At 43.0% G+C, this 20,274-nt stretch overlaps 1 protein-coding gene across 1 annotated transcript in view; it reads left to right on the top strand.

The window, feature by feature from the left end:
• lama1 (laminin, alpha 1) overlaps positions 1-20,274 on the top strand; it is a 308,489-nt gene that overhangs the window by 176,805 nt on the left and 111,410 nt on the right. The window contains exons 22-28 of the mRNA XM_060823828.1: positions 593-729; positions 4,538-4,774; positions 6,097-6,240; positions 7,741-7,920; positions 10,345-10,530; positions 16,535-16,662; positions 19,715-19,835. Of these exons, the coding sequence (XP_060679811.1) occupies positions 593-729; positions 4,538-4,774; positions 6,097-6,240; positions 7,741-7,920; positions 10,345-10,530; positions 16,535-16,662; positions 19,715-19,835 (1,133 nt within the window). The remainder of the gene's footprint in view (positions 1-592; positions 730-4,537; positions 4,775-6,096; positions 6,241-7,740; positions 7,921-10,344; positions 10,531-16,534; positions 16,663-19,714; positions 19,836-20,274) is intronic.

Raw genomic sequence — 20,274 nt, 5'->3', positions numbered from 1 at the left:
AGTTGAATAAAACCAAGAACTGCAGATGCGGAAAATCTGAAACAAGACCTGAAATTGCTGGAGAAACACAGCTGGTCTGGCAGTATCCATGGAGAGAAAGCAGAGTTAATATTTTAGGTCCAGTGACCCTCTGTTCTGATGAGTTGAAAAATTGTCCACAGATGCTGCCAAACCTGCTGAGTTTCTCCAAGAGTTTGGTTTACTTTCTCTCAACACGTAACACCCTGAAACTAGCTGCACAGTATTATTGTACAAACGCTTAGCATGTTTTTATCAAATTTCTCTATATTAACAGAGACATTAAATCATTTTAAATTGAGCTGGTTAATAGCTTTTCAAATAAAGACGCTACTGCCATATTGCAATATGAGACAAAATTTGATTTGCACACATTAAAAATTCATACAATAATATCGTACAGCTTAATTTATAGCCTAATAGGGCTGAATATTGTTACATTGGATCGTAATATTCACTGGAAAATAAGTGGACACTCAGAATTTTGTGCTGATTGTTAAAGTATAATATGTTTAATGAATATTTTTGATAATGGCAGAGTGGAACAAAGTCTCAATGTGTGTTATTCCTGCAGCTTGTGACTGTACCCACACTCAGAATAACTGTGCAGAGGATTCAGGCCAGTGCATCTGCCCAGCACACACTTATGGAGACAAATGTGAACACTGTGAAGCCAACTACTGGGGTCATGACCCTGAAAGTGGGTGCAAGGTATAGTAAGCAGCTCCACTTACAACTCTCATGAGTCTTTTTTCATCAGTACCACCCTTATGATCAAATCTGATCTAGTAGCTGTTATCAATTATTACTTCCCTCAGGCACAAGTGAGCAATTAAATGAAACAGTCGATTTAGAATCAATTGTAGGTACCTCTAACTGCTCAGATTGAAGAAGCCAATGATGATTCAAACCTAGACTGCAACCATCATGTTTACATTGACAACAATTTCACACATGGCAGACTTCCATTTGCCCCATTTAACTTCCTCTTTGACAGCCTAAATGCTGACGATTTGCTATATTGAGCATTGCGCCATGTTCAGCAGAGTTGTGAGCCAAAGTTAGTTTAATGTGAAAATGCCAAGATCTTTGTGAACCCTTGTGGACTTATTGCTGTTAAATAGGTGTGAGTTAGAGACAGAGATAGGCAAACAGATCAGACCATGTGTTAGAACCACATTTCACACAGTTACCCTCCACAAGGGCAACAAGGATCTTGTTTTATTATGAGGCCTTGATTTTTCTTTTAAAGCACGCCCCAGTAACTAAAGCAGGCTATTGTATCCATCAACAATAATGTCACATTAAGACTGCCAATGCTGTTTTCATTTACACTGGTTAGATTGCTTTGAAATAGGCCCAAACAGTTTCATAAATTGATGGGCAGCACGGTGGCTCAGTGGTTAGCTCTGGTGCATCACAGCGCCAGGGATCCAGGTTCGATTCCAGCCTTGGATAACTGTCTGTGTGGTGTTTTGCACATTCTCCCTGTGTCTGTGTGGGTTTCCTCTGGGTGCTCCAGTTTCATCCCACAATCCAAAAATGTGCAGGTTAGGTGGGTTAGCCATGGGAAATTGCCTGTAGTATGCAGGCTAGGTGGGTTAGTTGTGGGAATTGCAGGGTTATAGGGATAGCGTTGGGGAATTGGTCTGGGTGGGATGCTCTTTGGAGGGTTGGTGTGGACTCAATGGGCTGAATGGCCTGTTTCTACACTGGGATTCTATGACTACCAAAACATTTTAAAAAATCATCATGTAGTAAGACAAGAATTACTGAACTGCAAGTTAAAGCAATTTAAGTTGCTTACTTTTTCTCACAAGAAGTCTATCTGTTCCATAGTAATTATCACAACGGAAATATTACTTACACCTCTTAAGAAATATTTTCCTCTGTAGAATAAAAGGTCAGCTGAAATATGAAAAGTTTTTGAACTAAAGGAAAACACACAGTCCAAATTGGATCAAAGGATGACGATCAGAAATCAAGAGCTTTTTGATTGGGAATTCTGCCAATGTCACTTGTATCAAATGAGAAATTTGCCTTTAATTAGCAGATATTCCCAAGAGTTATGTAGCTGCTCCTCAATAAAAATAAAGCAAACAAATTTACGTTATAAGAATATAATGAAAGCACATTTGTCACCATTATCTCAATTGATAGGAACTAGAGGAAGCCATTTCCTACTTGAGCCTATCCTGTGGGTATATGCCACTTAACTCCATACACCCACTTCTGCCCCATATCCCCTTAATCTTGTTGGTTATTAACAGTCTATCAATCCGAGTATTACATTTGACAACTGAATGAATACAGCTCATCACTTACAGAATAAAGTTCCATCCTGAAAGGTCTGTCTGTAATTTTGTTGACTATGCCCCCAGTCTAAGACTTCCAAACTTAGAACCAAAATAGCTTCTCTCAATCTATTCTATCTGTTTCCCTTAAGGTCTTGAGAAATTGAAGCAAATCACTTTTGAATCTTACAGAATTCACCCCTTCCTGGCAAATTAACTCTTGGTGTCGCAAGTCCACCCCCAACACCAGCAAACTGTGAAGGGTGATTTTTGTAGGAAGGGGGTCTTTGTCACCCCAGAGATGATTCTGCTGTCAGTATGTCACTGGAGAGTGAGGGCAGCAGGTATGGGCTGGAGCAACAGGATACTGGACCAAATTCTGGGACTAGCAATAGGTGAGGGGAAGGATGGTTATTAAATGTCGTTGTTGTTCACTTTCTTTGTCCAAACGTTCACTTCCTGCATTCAATAAAACTATTACATCACTGCCTGTTTCAGACAGCTGGTCAGTTTCAGAGAGCACCAGACTGGAAGAATATAGATACAAAACTGATGGAGAGATGGAAACAAAGAACAATTGTCTGTGGATATTCTTTGGGCAGAGGAGTATTTAAAGTGGGGTTTCCCCAGGGGTCGATATTTGCTTTACATGGTGGATATTAATTGATCAGATTTTGGTGAGCAGTGGACAACTTCCAAGTTTGCTGATGACCTCAAAACTTGGGAAACATTTTAAACTGTGAGGTGATCAGTGTAAAAGGACATTGACAAGTTGGTGGAGTAGGCAAAGAGGTGGCTTGATAAAGTTCAACGCAGAGGAGTGTGAAATGATACATTTTTTTAGAAAGAACATGGGAGACAGTATAAAACAGGCACTATCTTAAAGAGTGTGCAGGAGCAGAGGGATCTGATTGTGTCTGTCCACAAGTCTCTGACAGTAGCAGGATAGGTCGAACAGGCAGTTAGTATACAGTATAAGACTCTAAGATGTATTTAGAGGGATATCGAATACAGAGACAGGATGGTTATGTTAAAGCAAAAATAGTGCTGGACAAACACAGCATGCCTGGTAAGCATCTGTGGAGAGATAATGTTTTGAGTTCAGAACTAACAAAGAACAGATGCCAATTCTGAAATGTTTAGTCTGTTTTGCCTTGACAGATGCTGCCAGACCTGCAGATGTTCGACAGCATTTTACGTGTTTTTTTTTGTTTCAGATTTCCAGCATCCACAGTTCTTTGTGTTTTTTTTTAAGGCTGTGCTGAAGTTGTAGAAGGTCTCATCTGGAGGGCTGTGTACACTGAGTTCTGAGTGTCACACCCTCGGGATAATTGGTGAGAGTGTGGAAGAGGTTTATGAGGAGGTTTCCAGGGATGAGAACCTTCAGTTTTGAAGAAAGGTTAGGCAGGTCATGAATCTTTTACTTGAAAAAGGAGAAGGCTAACAGGAGACTCGATGGATGTTTCAAAACAATGAGGTGGCTGGACAGGATAAATAGGGAAAAACTGTTCTTTCTCATTAAAGGATCAAGAGCAAGAGAGCACAGCTACAAGGTAAACCGAGCAGGTAGGTATGATATGAGAAAAGATTCCTTCACACAAGTGCATTATCCAGGTTTGGAAGGCACTGCCTAGAAGTGATGGAGGCAGGCTCAGTTGAAGAGGACTTTAGATGATGATATAAATAGAAACAAGATACAATGTTCTGCTGAAAAAGCAAGGGATTCACACTAAGTCATAGCGCTCATTCAGAGAGCTGGTGCAGAAACAAGGGGCCAATCAGCCTCCTCCTGCACTGTTACAATCCTGTGATTCTGTAATGGCTTCCTGCTCCCATGAAAGTCTCAGGCAGTGAGAAGACAAGCTCTTTCCAAACTCCCTCATGACCTCCATACAGTCAATCAAGGAGGCTGAAAAGATTTTCACCAACCCTCTCAGCTCTTCCGGTCTCCCAGCCACCTGCCTCGCCACAGTTCTGTCCTGATTCAGGATGGGAAAACCTGAAGAAGGGCTTATGCTGATTCTCCTGCTCCTCGGATGCTGCCTGGCCTGCTGTGTTTTTCCAGCATCACATTTTTCAACTCTGGGTAAACCTGATCCCAGGTACCATCTCTAATTCTGCTCTGCACCCTTACCAAGGCCAGTACGTAACTACTAAGGTGTGGTATCCAAAACTGCTCCCAGAACTCCAAATACTTACATCTGTTCATTTTAATTTTTGCACAGTTTTGTAACTGCAGCGTAGTCGGTTCTGTTGGTCTTCAGTGTGACAGAGTGAGCGGTCAGTGCCCTTGCAAAGAAGAGTTCGGTGGAGAAAAATGCAGCAAGTGCACCGTTGGCCATCGAGGCTACCCACAATGCACTGCTTGCAAGTGCAATCTCAATGGTACCAGACCTGAAAAATGTGACCTAACCAAAGGAGTGTGCAGCTGTGGGGAACACACTGGGCTTTGTCCCTGTAAGGTATATCATCATTTATTTCACTGGATCCTTGGGATTTGTTAACTTGCTTCTCTTTTTATCACACCTTGTTTCACATGACTATTTTTCTCATGTTCATTTGCATTCGTGTGTTGTTGTCAAGAGTGGCAGCCAGTAGCTTGTCTCAGTTTAAGATGATCTGTTTTATACATTTAGCCCCCTCCTCTTCCACTGCAGGGTGGGTGCAGAATGAGTTGACTTCTGATTTTTATTTTCCCTCAACAATGGAGAACTGTGTAAGATGCTGAGCTGAGATGGGATCTCAGCAATTATTGGTGAGGATTCGAATTATCCCACCTTCCTGTATATCCATGTAAAATCGGAGTCTTTGAGAACAAGTTTTTAGACTAAATGTCTGGGGTACGAGTAATGCTTTTGACGGGTTGAAATCGCCACTGGGTTCCTGGAAATGTTGGTGGAAGGGGTTGCTGGCCATGGTGCTGAATGAGCAGGAAGTGGTTGTCACAGGTAATTTATTTTCAACATTTAAACAACCAAAGAGCTCATTGTGAAAAAGACTCAGTAGACCGTTCCCACCAACTCTACTCCCAAACCTAGCAGAAGAATTAGTGAAAACGTAGCATTTTGGGGACAGAGGTCCAGGGTCGACTATAACACAAGATTGTCTGTTACTTGAGTATCTAAAGTACTCCTTGAACGTGAAAGGAACGTCAATGCTCTGCCGTTTAAAGTCCCAAATTGGTTCAGATGTGAGGGTCTGCTCTTCCTGACACAAGGATGTGCCAACTGGCAAGATTAGGAAGTCAGCAATTTGATACATTTAAAAAGTGTGACTGAGGTTGGAACTTATTGAAAAGCCAGTTGATGCCTTTTTAAAGTTCTTCTTAAATCACCAGTTTCAGAGGAGCTTTCCAAAGTAATGACACTGCTAATGTAGTCTAATTGCTTCATTTGGATAATCTCTTTCCTGCTTCCTTACTGAAAGTCATGCCTCATCACACCATCACTAAATGAGCCTTAAGATTTATTTATCATTCGGTTCAGAAACAGGCCATTCAGCCCTGTTGACATTTATGCTCCCCTCCTCCTTCAGTTTACACTGTCAGACCACCTCTGCTGACTGTATCTTCCACTTACAACTGGCATTTAAAAAATATTTGGGCTTTTACTCAGGTTTTTTTCAATCCTCAATGTTAATCCTAATCTAGATTTGTTGATTTAGTTGACAGGGTATGGAAACCAAGTTTGCAATGATGCTTTATTAAAAGAAAAGTCCCTTTCTTCTGTCATGATGTAATCCTGAGTATTGCTGCAACATGTGAAACCATGTCCCCTCCTTTCAGGACAGTGTTTCTGGTGTTCATTGCGATGAATGCAGATCTGGATCATTTGCTCTCAGTCTCCAGCACCCGGAGGGGTGCAGCAGTTGTTACTGTTCTGGAGTGTCAAATTCCTGCTCCGAGCTCGAAGGATTGGTCAGGATTCCAGTAAGAAAACCTTCATAAGTTACATTGTACTGGGCTGTCTTTAGTTGTATCTCTCACTGAATGAGAAAAGCAGGTTATATTTTATAATATAATTATGAATAAATAAATATTAAACATTAGCATTAAATCTGTAATAATTATTGAATAATCCAACAATGGAATAAGTCATTATATTAGTACATTTTATTCCTATATATTAATTGTGAAATGATACATATTCAGTGGAGTTCAGTTGATGACCTGGTAATACAAAGTCATTGGGGTCTTGGTGTTGTGTAGCACTGTAGTCATATTACAAGAGTAATAGGATGGAAAGTCAGGCGAATACTCATAAAGGATACCATCATGAGGACTGGAAGAACTTAAATTCAATTAAATTGAAATAGTAAAACTGCATAAAATGCTAGATTCATTAATAATGTCTATGAAATCTTTGAATTGTGATAAAAGTTCATCAGGTTTGGTAACGTCTTTGAGGGCAGGAAATCTGCCAACGGGAGGGCATGGGGACTTAGTGGTTAGGAGACCCAGGTTCAGTTCCATCTTTGGGCGACTGTCTGTTTGGAGCTCGCTCATTCTCCCCGTGTCTGCATGGGTTTCCTCCCACAGTCCAAAGATGCCAGGTCAGGTGGATTGGCCATGCTAGATTGCCCATGGCATCCAGCAATATGCAGGCTAGGTGGGTTACCCATAGGAAATGTGGGGTTACAAGGACAGTGTAGGGGGTGTGCGTCTGGGTGGGATGCTCTTTGGAGAGTCAGCATGGATCTGATGGGGCCAAATGGCCGACTTCCAGTCTGTAGAGATTCTGTAACCTTACCTGGTGTGCCCTGCATGTGACTCCAGATCTACAGCAACTCTCCCCCATTCTCTGAAATGGCAGGGCAAGCCAGTCAGTTGTATCAAGCTGCTGCAAAAAAGTAAATATTGTAAGTGCACACAGACTAGTGTTTCCATGAAGCAGCTATCCATTGCTGCCTTGTGGGTTGTTGGGGATTGGCAATAAATGCCAGTCTTGATCTTATTTCAATAACAAACCTTTAAAAATCCTAATGTTTGTGAAGCTGTGAAGCAGATTCTTATCATTGGTAAATATGGATAACAAACCAGTGAGCTGTATTGATCATTTCTTGGCCATGAAATGTAAATGATACTTTTCAAGAATAATTCTGCAGCTTGTATTTACAGATATAAATTGTTTATATTTTTAGCAAGGAATAGTTTAGTTTTTGAAAAGTTCGCTAAATTTTTATATTGCTGCTAATAGTTTAGTGGAATAAGATGCTGCAAAGTCAGATTAACCATGACATTGTGAATCAAATGATTGATGCTTCAATATGGAGAGTATAATTTAGATTGAAGTGAGTAAGCCTGGTTAATCACTTTTGTTGTAGCTGCAGATGACACATGAAAAATGTGTTGATGACTAGCAGGGCTGGTAATGTAAGAATGCGAGTTGCGCTCAGTGTTGGATAACAGTATCATTTCGTGTCTGTGTAGCTGACCCTGACACCTGACCAGCTGAGAATGCGTGTTGTCACCCAAGGCAACCTGACTGGTACCAGAGAGGGGGTCTTCGCTCAGCCCCCAGAGACCTTGCTGGATGCTGCACTAGTACAGAGGCATCTGCAAACAGAGCCGTACTATTGGTCACTACCTGCCCAGTTCACAGGCACTAAGGTGAGAGAAACGGGTGCAAACAAACCACAGCACTGAACAACACTGGGCATTACGTTTCTGAAAACTACAAATAAAGTCAGTGAATTAATGAAACACATAGGAAATAATAACAAGACTCCTATTTTATACATTTACAGATATTTTATACATCTACCTTTAGGACATATCAGCAGAAATACGCCAGTCAATCCTTTGAGCATGTTTTGCCATTCGATACTATGATGGCTGACCAATGTCTTTCTTCCGCATTATCCCCATATTCTTTGACATCATTGACATTTAGAAATCAATCAATCTCTGCTATAAACATACTGAATCACTGAACTTCCAGTTTTTTTATTAATTCTGGAAGAAATGCTAGAAAGTTAACAAACTGACTTTGACGCCTCTCCCGTCCTCTCTCTCATCCTGCCTTTCGTTCCCTGTGGGAGGGTCAGAGCTCCGACACTGGGACCTATACATTGGTATCATCAATATCTATGGAACAGGCTGACAGAGCGGATTACACGGCTATGAACAGACAGGTGACATTCAGTATGTTTCCCATCAAGAGGAATAAACTGTTAATTTGGAAGTTGGGGGGGGGGGATATGCCTTCTTCAGGAGCATCCTTCCCAGCAGGCTTCTCTTGTGGACATTTACTGTTCATTCAGATTGATGTAAAGTACAAAGTTGTTACAGTTTGATGGGTTATTTTGCAAAGAGAAATCTAGCCCTGAGCAGAGCCGTAATCTCAAACAACACAATTACAAAAATAAACAATGAAAAATAACCCATCTTGTTTTCGTAATTCTAGAAGAGGCATTATTTTTGAGTGTTCTCCTTGTTTCGGAAAATAATGGCAATGATTGGAAGAGTTTGCAGGCTGCCCCTGCCATTACTGTCTTTATGCCAGCTGGAAATTCTACCCAGTGAATAGGATAGTAATGGGCACCATCACCAAAACAGAAAAGTTCTTGAAATGTTGGTTGAATGTTGAGCTGTGAGTGAAAAGGAGATCTTCTTGACTGACTGCTGTCTCAGGGACCTATACAAGCCCTGAGCAACTCCCCTTTCCCAAAACCCAGCTCACACCCTCAACGATCCTGCTCCCTCTCAGTCCCCCAGCTCACTCCCAAAGATCCTGCTCCCGCTCATTCCCCCAGCTCACTCCCAATGATCCTGTTCCCTCTCATTCCCCCTGCTCACTCCCAATGATTCCGTTCCATGTCATTCCCAATGATCCTGCTCCCTGTCATTCCCCCAGCTTATTCCCAATGACACTGCTCCGTGTCATTCCCCTAGCTCACTCCCAATGACACCTGCTCCCTGTCATTCCCCCAGCTCACTCCCAATCATCCTGCTCCCTCTCATTCCCCCAGCTCACTCCCAATGATCCCACTCCCACTCATTCCCCCATCTCACTCCCAATGACACTGCTCCCTGTCATTCCCCCAACTCACTCCCAATGATCCTGCTCCCTGTCATTCTCCCAGCTCACTCTCAGTGATCCCACTCCCACTCATTCCCCCAGCTCACTCCCAATGATTCCGTTCCATGTCATTCCCCAGCTCACTCCCAACGATTCCATTCCATGTCATTCCCCAACTCATTCCCAATAATCCTGCTCCCTGTCATTCCCCCAGCTCAGTCCCCACCACTCCCCAATTGCTTCACACCTCCCCACCCTGACTCCTATTTTACTCTTCATTGTTGCTCATTGGCAAAAATCCCACAGGCTCCATTGACTAATTGAGCTGGTATTTGTTGGCTGTTGTGGTGACAGAGTGTTTTTCTCTTTGACCATCCTTCTGTGTGAAGGTGTGATTCTCAGAACAGGTGTGTGGTGTCTCTGTGTGGTGTCTCTGTGTGGTGTCTCTGTGTGGTGTCTCTGTGTGGTGTCTCTGTGTGTGGTGTGTGTGTATGGTGTGTGTGTCTGTGTGTGTAGTGTGTGTGTCTGTGTGTGTAGTGTGTGAGTCTGTGTGTGTGTGGTGTGTGTCTGTGTGTGTTTGTGTCTGTGTCTGGTATATGTGTGTGTGTGTCTGTGTGGTGTGTGTGTGTGTGTCTGTGTGGTGTGTGTGTGTGTCTGTGTGGTGGGTGTGTGTGTGTGTGTCTGTGTGGTGGGTGTGTGTGTGTCTGTGTGGTGGGTGTGTGTGTGTGTCTGTGTGTGGTGTATCTGTGTGTATGGTGTGTTTGTGTGGTGTATGTGCGTGCCTTTCAATGATGTGTCTGTTGTGTATAGTGGTCAGGAATGATCCATTGTCCTCAAGGGTCAGACACATCTCTGTCTGTTAGAGAGTGATACTGAATTGTATGGAGCTTGGGGGCCATCATAAGGTAAGGTCAGGAGGAACCCCTCAATGAATTACCACAGTGATTGTGATTACAAACATTACAAGTTTCAATCTTGCATGACCTTGAAATGTTCTGATCCTTTCTCAACAGCTGTTGGCCTATGGAGGGAAACTGAGTTATGTGGTTGCATTTTATGCCTTGGAAGGCTCTGGAAGCTTAAACCTGGAGCCCCAGATCCTATTGAAAGGACGCCACAGCGGCAAAATGGTAATTTACAGGAACATGCCAACTCCTGCAAATGGAGAACAAATCAGGCACATGATAGACCTGACTGAGGTGAGTCTGGATCTACCACAGTTGTCGGGATTTCTTTTCACATCGCCACTGCTTGTGTTATTATTTAATAGGAGAAAATTAAAATGCTTTTTAACACCTGAGCCTTTTAGAATCTATCTACATGTTGCTTACTTTAATATTGTGAGCATTATACTGTAAACATTCCCTTTGGATTTCACAGCACAGAAGGACCGCATTACTGTGTGTGACATGGTCAGGGCTGAAGTAGCACTGGTTATGGATGCTAGACAGTCACACCATTGACTTCAGTGAAGCTCAATGTCAGTCTGGTCTTGTATTAGGTGACTGATACAGTTCTGTCTGTTTGACACTCCTGCCCACCTCTGATCTGATCCCCTTTGTGCCCTATGTTGGCTGTTTGTTTATCATTTTTACGGCGTTAATCTAATAGCAATTCAAAATGGATCCCTGTTTCCCAGAAATCAGGAACCGTGGATGCTGGAATAAACTCAGCAGATCAGGCAGCTTCTTTACACACAGAGACGGCTGCTCTCTCTATCTCACCTGCCAAGCTTTTTTTCCAGAATGTTCTGTTTCAGTTTCTCTGAAGTCTGAATCCTCTGCCACTTCAAACCTTTATCCAATTTTCCCTTGGAGACACAGTGGTCTTTGTCTCAAACATTCAGTGTCGTAAAGTATCCCATATTTGTCTGTAAAGGAATTTCTCCCAAGTTCCTGCTTCACCTTCACCAGTCCTACTCAAGGGGAATACTTTAGTAATGTTCTATAATTGGTGGTAATTTCTATAGGACCAAAATCCTCATTTCAATTCAATTTTTTTTCCACCTGATTTGCCAATATGCAAATTTTTTTTATTGGGATTGAAATTCAATTAAAACATCTTTTGCCTGACTGGCTAATGTGCACATCTCAACATTGTGATACAAAATTTAATTGAAGTCTGGCTCTATGCAAATTTCTTAGAAAGGTGAGCCTGTCCAATAGCTCAAAATGCCTGAAAGTTGCCTGTCAGTTTTCCCTGTCTCTGTCTCAAAAACAAGTAAAACATTCAAGGCATAAGGAACATCGAAAAATCTTCCAGAAATGAAATTCTGAAGTGTTTTGAATGCTGATGCCTGATCTCAATGTCAGTTCAGGTGTGTAGTTCATTCTAAGCCACTGTCTACTATTTTCAAACTGTTTCGATTCATTTTCAAGCCAAATCTGACCTGTTCTGATCACCCTACCTGATTCTACAACTTTCATGCCCATACCCAAAACCCACCCGCCCTAACCGAACTCAGTCCCTTCCCACAAATCTCCCCATGCCTTTGCTCCCACTCCATCTGGGAATCCTTTCAGACTAGTTTGTTTCCACCCTTACCTTGTAAAATTAAAGTGCCGATAAAAAGCTTGGACAATTGGAATTCGGGCCTGAAGGTTCACATAACAGTAATAGCATTTGGTGCAGGAATTGGCCCTGACTAATGGGTCAAGGGATGATTAATATATTGAGCCAACAGTAAATTGCTGGTGTTTATGGTCCTCAGCACAAGTGACCCTAAAGTGGATATGGACTGCACCACTAATGGAGCAGTTGAAATCGGAAACATTCACGACACCAGAATTAAATGGCGCTGAGTTCACAAAATGTCAAGCAGGAAGGGACTACAGAGCCACGGAGGGGTGAGGTCAAGGAGGAATGTGCAAACAAGGATGAACATTGTAAAATCTGGTGTGAGTTTTGATTAGATTCCCTACAGGATGGAAATGGGCCCTTTGGCCAACACGTCCACAATAACCCTCCAAAAAGTAACCCACCCAGATTCATTTCCCTCTGATTGATGCACCTAACACCATGGCCAGTTCGCCTGACCTGCACATCTTTTGAATGTGGGAGGAAACTGGAGCACCAGAGGAAACCCATGCAGACACGGGGAGGATGTGCAAACTCCACACAGACGGCTGCCAGAGGCTGGAATTGAAGCTGGCACCTTGGTGCTGTGAGGCAGCAGTGCTAACCATTGAGCCTTCATGCTGCCCATTAGGTCACAGCAGTGGAGTTTTGGATGGCTGCAGGTTTACTTCAGTTAGCTGCTTTTGTGATGTGGCCATCTAGAATAGGCTATTTGCTGGAACCACTTCAAAAAGGCAGCAGGTACATCAGCATTGGAACAAGTTCTTAAGCAAACCATTCTGAATTTCGACAAAATGCGAATACATTCCCAATCCATCACAGCCAATGCAAATAATTTCTTGGCGCTATCAATTTTTCTTAAGATATCTGTTAATCTTTAGTATTCACTCTCAATGCCAGCAAGTCACAACACCCTCCTGTAATCTGCAGAAACTCTGACCTTTCACTTCAGTTCCATAGATAACCTGTTCACTGCCCACTATTCCCAACGCTCAGGATTACTGAACTGATTAATATTTCTATATTCAAGGTATCCACCTCAGAAAAAACTACATTTATCGAGTGCTTAACGTAAGGTTATAAAGTAAAGATCAGTTACAACAATAAAGGGTCATAAATTAATAAACAAGGCAACTGGTTTATACTTTTCCTCAAAATCTGAAAGAAGGTGTGGTATTTGAGCTTCAAATATACCAGAAAGCCTTGTAGTCAGAATATAATTTGGCATATTCAATTATTGTAGATAAATGACCCTGATTGTCATTTAACATTGGATAAGATCACTGTCATTTTAAATGGTATATCCTCAAACTCACTGCAATGTTTACAGTTTGGAAAGTAAGTTCTTTTGTGAGTTTTGGTTTTTAGTAACACTTACACATGCTTACCTTGTTTCGTTCTTACCTGTTGCATTTGTTTAGCTAAACAAGTACAATTAAGCCTAAAAATACGAAAGTACTAGGTGAATATGGTGAAACGTGTTGATTGGGATATCTGGTTGGCATGGATGGGTTGGACCAAAGGGTTTGTTTCCGTGCTGTACATCTCCAAGACTCTTTGAATACAATGGTCAATTTCAGGTTCACTTGGCATATGGAAGACAAAAGCAGGCTTCGAATTCATTTCGAGAGGGCTAGAATACAACAGCAGCGATGTACTGCTGCAGCTGTATAAGGCTCTGGTCAGACTGCATTTGGAATATTGTGAGCAGTTTTGGACCCTGTATCAAAGGAAGTTGCTGGCATTGGAGGGAGACCAGAAGAGGTTACAAGAACAATCTTGAGGATGAAGGGCTTGTTCTGTGAGGAGTGGTTGAGGACTCTGAATCTATACTCCATATGAACTAACTTCCCAGAGGCCGATATCCCATCACCAAGTCACCCTTTATTTACACGTACATAGTACTTGGCACTGTATGGCTTCCTCAGAGCCAGCTCTCTGACACTCCTGTTGCTATAGCTCAGCCAGGAATCCCTGATTGGACCAGTTTCACAGCCCCAGTCAAGGAACTTAAACTCTGTGAAATCCACCAGGCTGACCTTGTTACAATCACTACAGCCGGAGCTTAGAAGGATGAGGGAGGGATCTGGTTGAAACTTACAGGTAACTGGGAGGCCTGGATAGAATGGGCGTGGAGAAGATGTTTCCACTAGTAGGAGGGACTAGAACCCGAGGGCACATTTCTGGAGTGAAGGCATGGCCCTTTAGGACTGAGATGAGGAGAAATTTCTTCAGCCAGGATATGATAAACCTATGGCACTCATTGCCACAAAAGGCTGTGGAGACCAAGTCATTGAGTGTATTTAAGATGAGGATAGATAGGTTCTTCATTAGTAAAGGGAGCCAGGGTTATGGAGAGAAGGCAGGAGAGTGGGTTGGAAAAATCTATCAGCCATGATTGAATGGTGAAGCAGATTTGATGGGCTGAATGGCCTAATTCTACTGCTGTCCCTTATGGTCTCTGCATTTGGATCTGCCACATTCTCTGTGATTGGGATTGTTAATTGTGCGACCAATCAGTGCCTAATCCAGTCCGTTAGACCTTTGGATTTTCCAAACCATGAAATACCCGTGTGGCTTTGATGTTTTTCCATTGCTTGCACTTTTTCTTAAACAAAACAAGATTGCTCTTGCACATTTGGATACCTTCAGAAGAACAACGTCTGTTAATTTGTCACTTTCACTTTATTTTCTAACTAAGACTTTGCCCACAGTTTCAAAATTATGCCCTGAAAAAATGGCGTCCATAGCATACAAATGGATTGTATCCATTTATGTCCATACTGCAGAGAATCTCACCGTTGGTGGCTGCATTCTCTGCTTTGACACGTTACAGTCACTCTGTGGAAAAAAAACCTGACAATTACACCCACAGATTAATGAGCATGGAACAGCTTGGCTCCTTTCCTGTGGTTTATCATTGCATTAAATGTTGCATTCTTTCCTTTATTCAAGGGAGTATTTGAGTCGCATCGAATATTTTAGATGGAGCAAAATTAATGGCCGTAATATGGATTTAAGATGTCAAAAAAAAATGTGCAATATGAAATTTAATTGCTGCAAGAAGAATTTTGTAAATGTTGCAAGTGTTGGTCTGTGAATACTTGCTTCAACACTCTATTAAATACAGACTATGAGGAGTGTAACTACTGGGTGTAATAAAGTCAATGGACCCAGTTTGTCAAACATTGATCGTTAAAGCGAGAGTTTTCGAATTATCACTTTATTTCACTGACGTTGCCGGAGAATGTTCTCTCCTCACAGTGCCATTTGATTGCCTTTTTTGTCACATCATCCCCTAAATAGAGTAAATACTTCATGGAAATGTGACATTGTTTGTGATGTAGTAGTTTTTAGTATAGTTTTTCTAGTCCCAAATGGCTGAATTCTGCTTGGATTTAATCCAAGCCTGTCAGTACTTGCCCTAGATGCTACATGTAGTGGGAAGCGATAGGGTTTGATCGAGTTCTGGAGAAGAATCACTGGACCCAAAACGTTAATTCTGCTTTCTCTCCACAGACCCTGCCAGCCCTGCTGAGCTTTTCCAGCAATTTCTGTTTTTGTTTCTGATTTCCAGCATCTGCCGTTCTTTCGATTGTTTTGATCTTAGTCTGTGTTGAGTTACCTGCTGTGTCAGAGAGGGCAATACATGTGGAAGTGGAGCAGGAAACCCTTTCTGGGTCACTCTTAACTCTGTTGAAATGAGCAATGTGTTTATTTACAGGACGTGATGGGAGTAGGGAGGTGCAGAAATGACCATCTACATTTCCCTCTGCTGCGGAAAGGCAGCCAATATCATCTAAGACTCCTCCCACTCTGGTTATAACCTCTTCTAACCCCTTCCGTCAGGCAGACGATACGAAAGCCTACACATAAGTACCAACAGATTCAAGAACAGCTTCTTCCCCGCTGTTATTAGACTCCTGAATGGACCTCTCCAATTCAAATTTAATGTTGGTCTTACTTTTCATGCACCTTCTTTGCTGCTGCAACAATGTATTCCTCGCTCTGTTCAATCACCCTGCAATCTTCATCGATATGATCTGCATGCATTGCAGGCAAAACAAAACTTCTCACTGTATTTAGATACATGTGACAATAATAAATCAAATTAAGTTGTTTCCCCCAGCAGACTAGCCTGCTCTATCCAGTTTCAGAGAGAGGATAGGATTAGGTTTAGAGACAAGACTGGAGTATTGCAGAAGCTTCCATTATAAACTGATGAGTAGACTGAACCACCCCCACCCCCACCCCCACTCCCCCAGTGGTGGAAAGGAAGTTCATGGAGTGTAGCAGCCCTTCCGTTTTCCAGTTTTCTGGCCTGTGCTGGAAATAAGAATCGCCCCTAAAGCTGTTACAATCAATTTTAAGAGAGTTGGGAGGGGAGGAAATGTTTAAAAGAAAGGTGTTACATGCTACTTTTTATGAACGTTGCTGTATTTAAATGCAGTCATAAACTTCATCCTTTGTCGAGGAATTGATGTTCTAACCAGAGCAACCTTCTAAAGAAAAATCAGTGTCCCTAGAATCGAACTCTCCCCCAGCAATTGCTGGGGTGAGCTCTGGCTGTTATTTGCTCTCTTTCTGTGTGTTTGATGTTCTGTAATTCCCTTTGTATTTTGAAAGCATGAATGGAAGTATTTCAATTCAGCCTCTGACCAACCTGTCACCCGCCTTGACTTCATGTCGGTCCTCAGCAACGTTGAATATTTCCTGATTAAAGCTTCCTATGGTACTGGACTCCAGCAAAGCAGGTAAGCAATATTATGGTGTGACACTGAATTCAAGCATAAATAAACCTACAGGGCTTTGGACACAGGGCCGTAGGGGTCACCGATCAAAGGGCCAACATGATCCTCCAGGAGACATATCCCATCATTCTCCTTGCCACCTAGACCTCTCTGCTATATTACTTTGAGACGGTCTAGGCCTAATGAACCCTTATGTGGGTAATCGATGACTGCTTAAGGACCGTTTCCCACCCAGTCTCAATTTTGAGGCGGTTGGAGGAGTTCAAACCCAGAAGATAATCCAGGTCAGGCTTTGAGGATCTGAAAGAGGCTGGGACTCCTCCATCAATGGCTTACCTTTTAACCATTAGGTGCCCTTCACAGGCTGTCCCTTTTGGCAGCTCCCTCTCACCCAGCCCCTCTGTCATCAACCGCAAACTTGCTCTGCTCAAACTGCTGGGTTTCACCTCCCTTCTCCCGCTCCAGCCTGAGACACATGTTCCTCACAATGGGACCCTGGGGATGGCTAGAGAGCCTCAGAGTGGCTGGGCAGAAGGGCCCTGAGGTGGCAGGTCATCTCAAGTGAGTGGCCAAATCCCCACCTTCCACCAGTTAACAGACCTCTGTTGGTGGGGATACATTCACCTTCCCCCGCCCGCCCCCCCACCCCCAAGGCGATGGACTTCAGTGTAAAATTATAGACACTGTCACTAGTGAACTAAAACACAAACTGCTGCGTTTGTGGCTTTAGAATGTATGAGTTCCAGTGCCTCAATCCCATTGAATTCCATGGTCTATGGCCAAGGAAAACTCCGGAAGAGATTTTCGTGGAGGCCACCTCTGGAAGGCCCTTTCCAGTTATGGATTCTGGGCATGCTCAGTGAGGGCCAAGGGGAGCACGCCATTGGGGCAGCCAAGTGGGCCCTGACTCTACTGGGCACTGCCATTTTAGAAGACTCTGTTCATTGTTACCATCGCATCCATTAAAAATAGCTCATTTTACCACAATCGTACAAAGAGGTCTGGAAATCAGAATTGCAGGACGTGAGTGAATAGTTACAATTCAGAAAGCTCGCATTTATATAAGAAATACCTTGCTCATTGGCTGTGTTGGCAATGTAATTCGTCTCAGGGCTAATGGCTACTTCGGCTGATCAACTGTTTGGCCTGAGAATGACCCTAATGGTTTGTAACAAGTGAGTTGACCAAACCGTACTGCAGGAACACTTTACAAATTCCAAAGTGTAATCGCAAATACTCAGCAAGTCACTCCGTTTCTTGGCGGCGCAACATCGAGGGCCGAAGGGCCTGTACTGTGCTGTAATGTTCTATGTTCTATATGTTCTCAGTAAGGATGCCTACTCAGGAAGAGCTGTTGGAACAAGGTCCTGACAATGCTTATCACTTCGCCCTTTACGTCACAGTGCGCATGCTGCAATGTATTTTTGTATCTCAGTATCCCGAGGATTATTGTTTGTAAAATGTGTCCTTTTTCTATTCTTTCATGGGATGTGAGTGTCACTGGCTGGACAAGCATTTGTTATCCATCCCTAATTGCCCTTCAGAAGGTGTTAGAGAGTTGCATTCTTGAATCACTGCTGTCCTTGATGTCTAGGTATACCTATAGTGAGGTTAGGAAGGGAGTTCTAGGATATTGACCCAGCGCCAGTAGAAGAATCATTATATAGTTCCAAGTCAGGATGGTCCTTGTCTGGGAGAGAAAATTGAAGGTGTTGGTGTTCCCAGGTTTGGAAAGGGCTATTGGTGGAGTTTTGATGAGTTGTTGCAGTGTGCTTTTGTAGATTATACACACTGTTGCCACTGCACATCAATAGTTTAGGGTGAGTATGATTCCTGCAGTGAGGGACTGGAAGAATGTATTGCTCAGGCTCTCATTTCAGGGGGGGAGTCACATCACCATTTTGTTATTTTGAGGTCTCCAACTTCATTCCAATATATGGGGTCAGTTAACTCAATTAACTGGATAGGTAGATTGTGATGCAGAGTAATAAGGTAAAAACAAGACTGCAACTGCTGGAAACCAGATTCTGGATTAGTGGTGCTGGAAGAGCACAGCAGTTCAGGGAGCATCCAAGGAGCAGCCAAATCGACGTTTCGGGCAAAGGCCCTTCTTCAGGAATAAAGGCAGAGATCCTGAAGCGTGGAGAGATAAGCTGGAGAAGGGTGGGGATGTGGAGAAAATAGCATAGAGTAAATAACCTGGGAGTTGCAGTGGGAGAGGGACTCACTGAGATTCTTGCAGAGAGAGGAGGAAAACTTCTTCAAGGCAGGCATCCTTGCAAGAGGATTCGCAGTGGTTTCCAGCATCTGCAGTCATTGTTTTTACCTTATTGATTTTAACCCTACTGCTTTTGCCCGAAATGTCGATTTTGCTGCTCCTTGGATGCTGCCTGAACTGCTGTGCTCTTCCAGCACCACTAATCTAGAATGTCATGCGGAGTAATGCCTACAGTGCGGGTTCAACTCCCACGCTGGCTGAGGTGACCAGGAAGGACTCCTTCTCAAACACTCCCCTCACCTGAGGTGCAGTGACCCTCCGGTTAAACCACCACCGGTCACCTCTCTCTCTCTCTCTCTCTCTCTCTCTCTCTAATGAGAGCATGGTCCTCTGGCACATTGTGAGTTTACCTTCCCTTACAATAAAGCAGGTGAGCTGTGAGTCACAAACAGGTAGCTCACTGGACCCAGGCATCATGATTAGGTTGGGGACTTGCCGTCAGCAAGCTGCAGAGGGAGATTCATTTGTGAGATGAGGCCATGAGGAAGTGGGTGAGAGTGACCCAGATTCCTTTTGTCGGACCCATTCTGACTCCTGTTCATATCAGGCACCACCTTCACACGGGGCAGCTCGGGATGGATAGCAAATGGTGTCCCAGCTCTGAAAGACTGTTTAAAAAAAACACAGTGCAGCAGCAAATTGTTGAATGGTTCTTATTTACTATGTTAGAGAAAGGAGGTGAATATCATATTCGATAAACAAAAGAAAATCACCACCTGTTTGCTTCTTGTATTAATGAAGTCTGTTCACATTGTATACCTGTCCTCACCTTGTCAGGATTTCTAATATCTCCATGGAGATTGCGATGGAGGATGATGGAACTCATGCATTGAGAGATCGTGCACGTCAGATTGAGATCTGTGACTGTCCCCCTGGATACACAGGCCTTTCCTGCCAGGTATTGATGAGCTGGGTGATACCAAGCAATTCTAACCTGTATTTCCAGCAACTGAACAGAGCTGTGTGTATTGATCAGTAACTTTCACCCAGTTAGGATGACACTGCAGCCAAATGCATGAAGCTGGCTGGATCTAAAAACCTTTGAAAACCAGGAGCAGATTATAATTTAGATGCTAACTAGATGTTGTGTTCAGTCAGTTCAAAACTCTACAGTGTAATTGGGTCTTTGGTGCAGGAGTAGTGAACTGTAGATCCAAGTTTAAGCATGGTGCAACTTTGGAACACTCTTTATGAAAGTTTATGGCTGCGAGGGAATTTGGATCTTTCAAAACGGGAGTAAGTGGAACTTTGGTTAGGTATGGTTGTGAGCAAAAGCAGGAAAATAGAGCTGAGACTCAGTTCAGTCACGCTCTTGTGGGTGGTGAGGCTGGCTCAAG

Source organism: Hemiscyllium ocellatum, chromosome 4 (assembly GCF_020745735.1).
Source record: "Hemiscyllium ocellatum isolate sHemOce1 chromosome 4, sHemOce1.pat.X.cur, whole genome shotgun sequence".
NCBI classification, from domain to species: domain Eukaryota; kingdom Metazoa; phylum Chordata; class Chondrichthyes; order Orectolobiformes; family Hemiscylliidae; genus Hemiscyllium; species Hemiscyllium ocellatum.
This window is presented reverse-complemented; position numbering and strand designations above follow the sequence as displayed.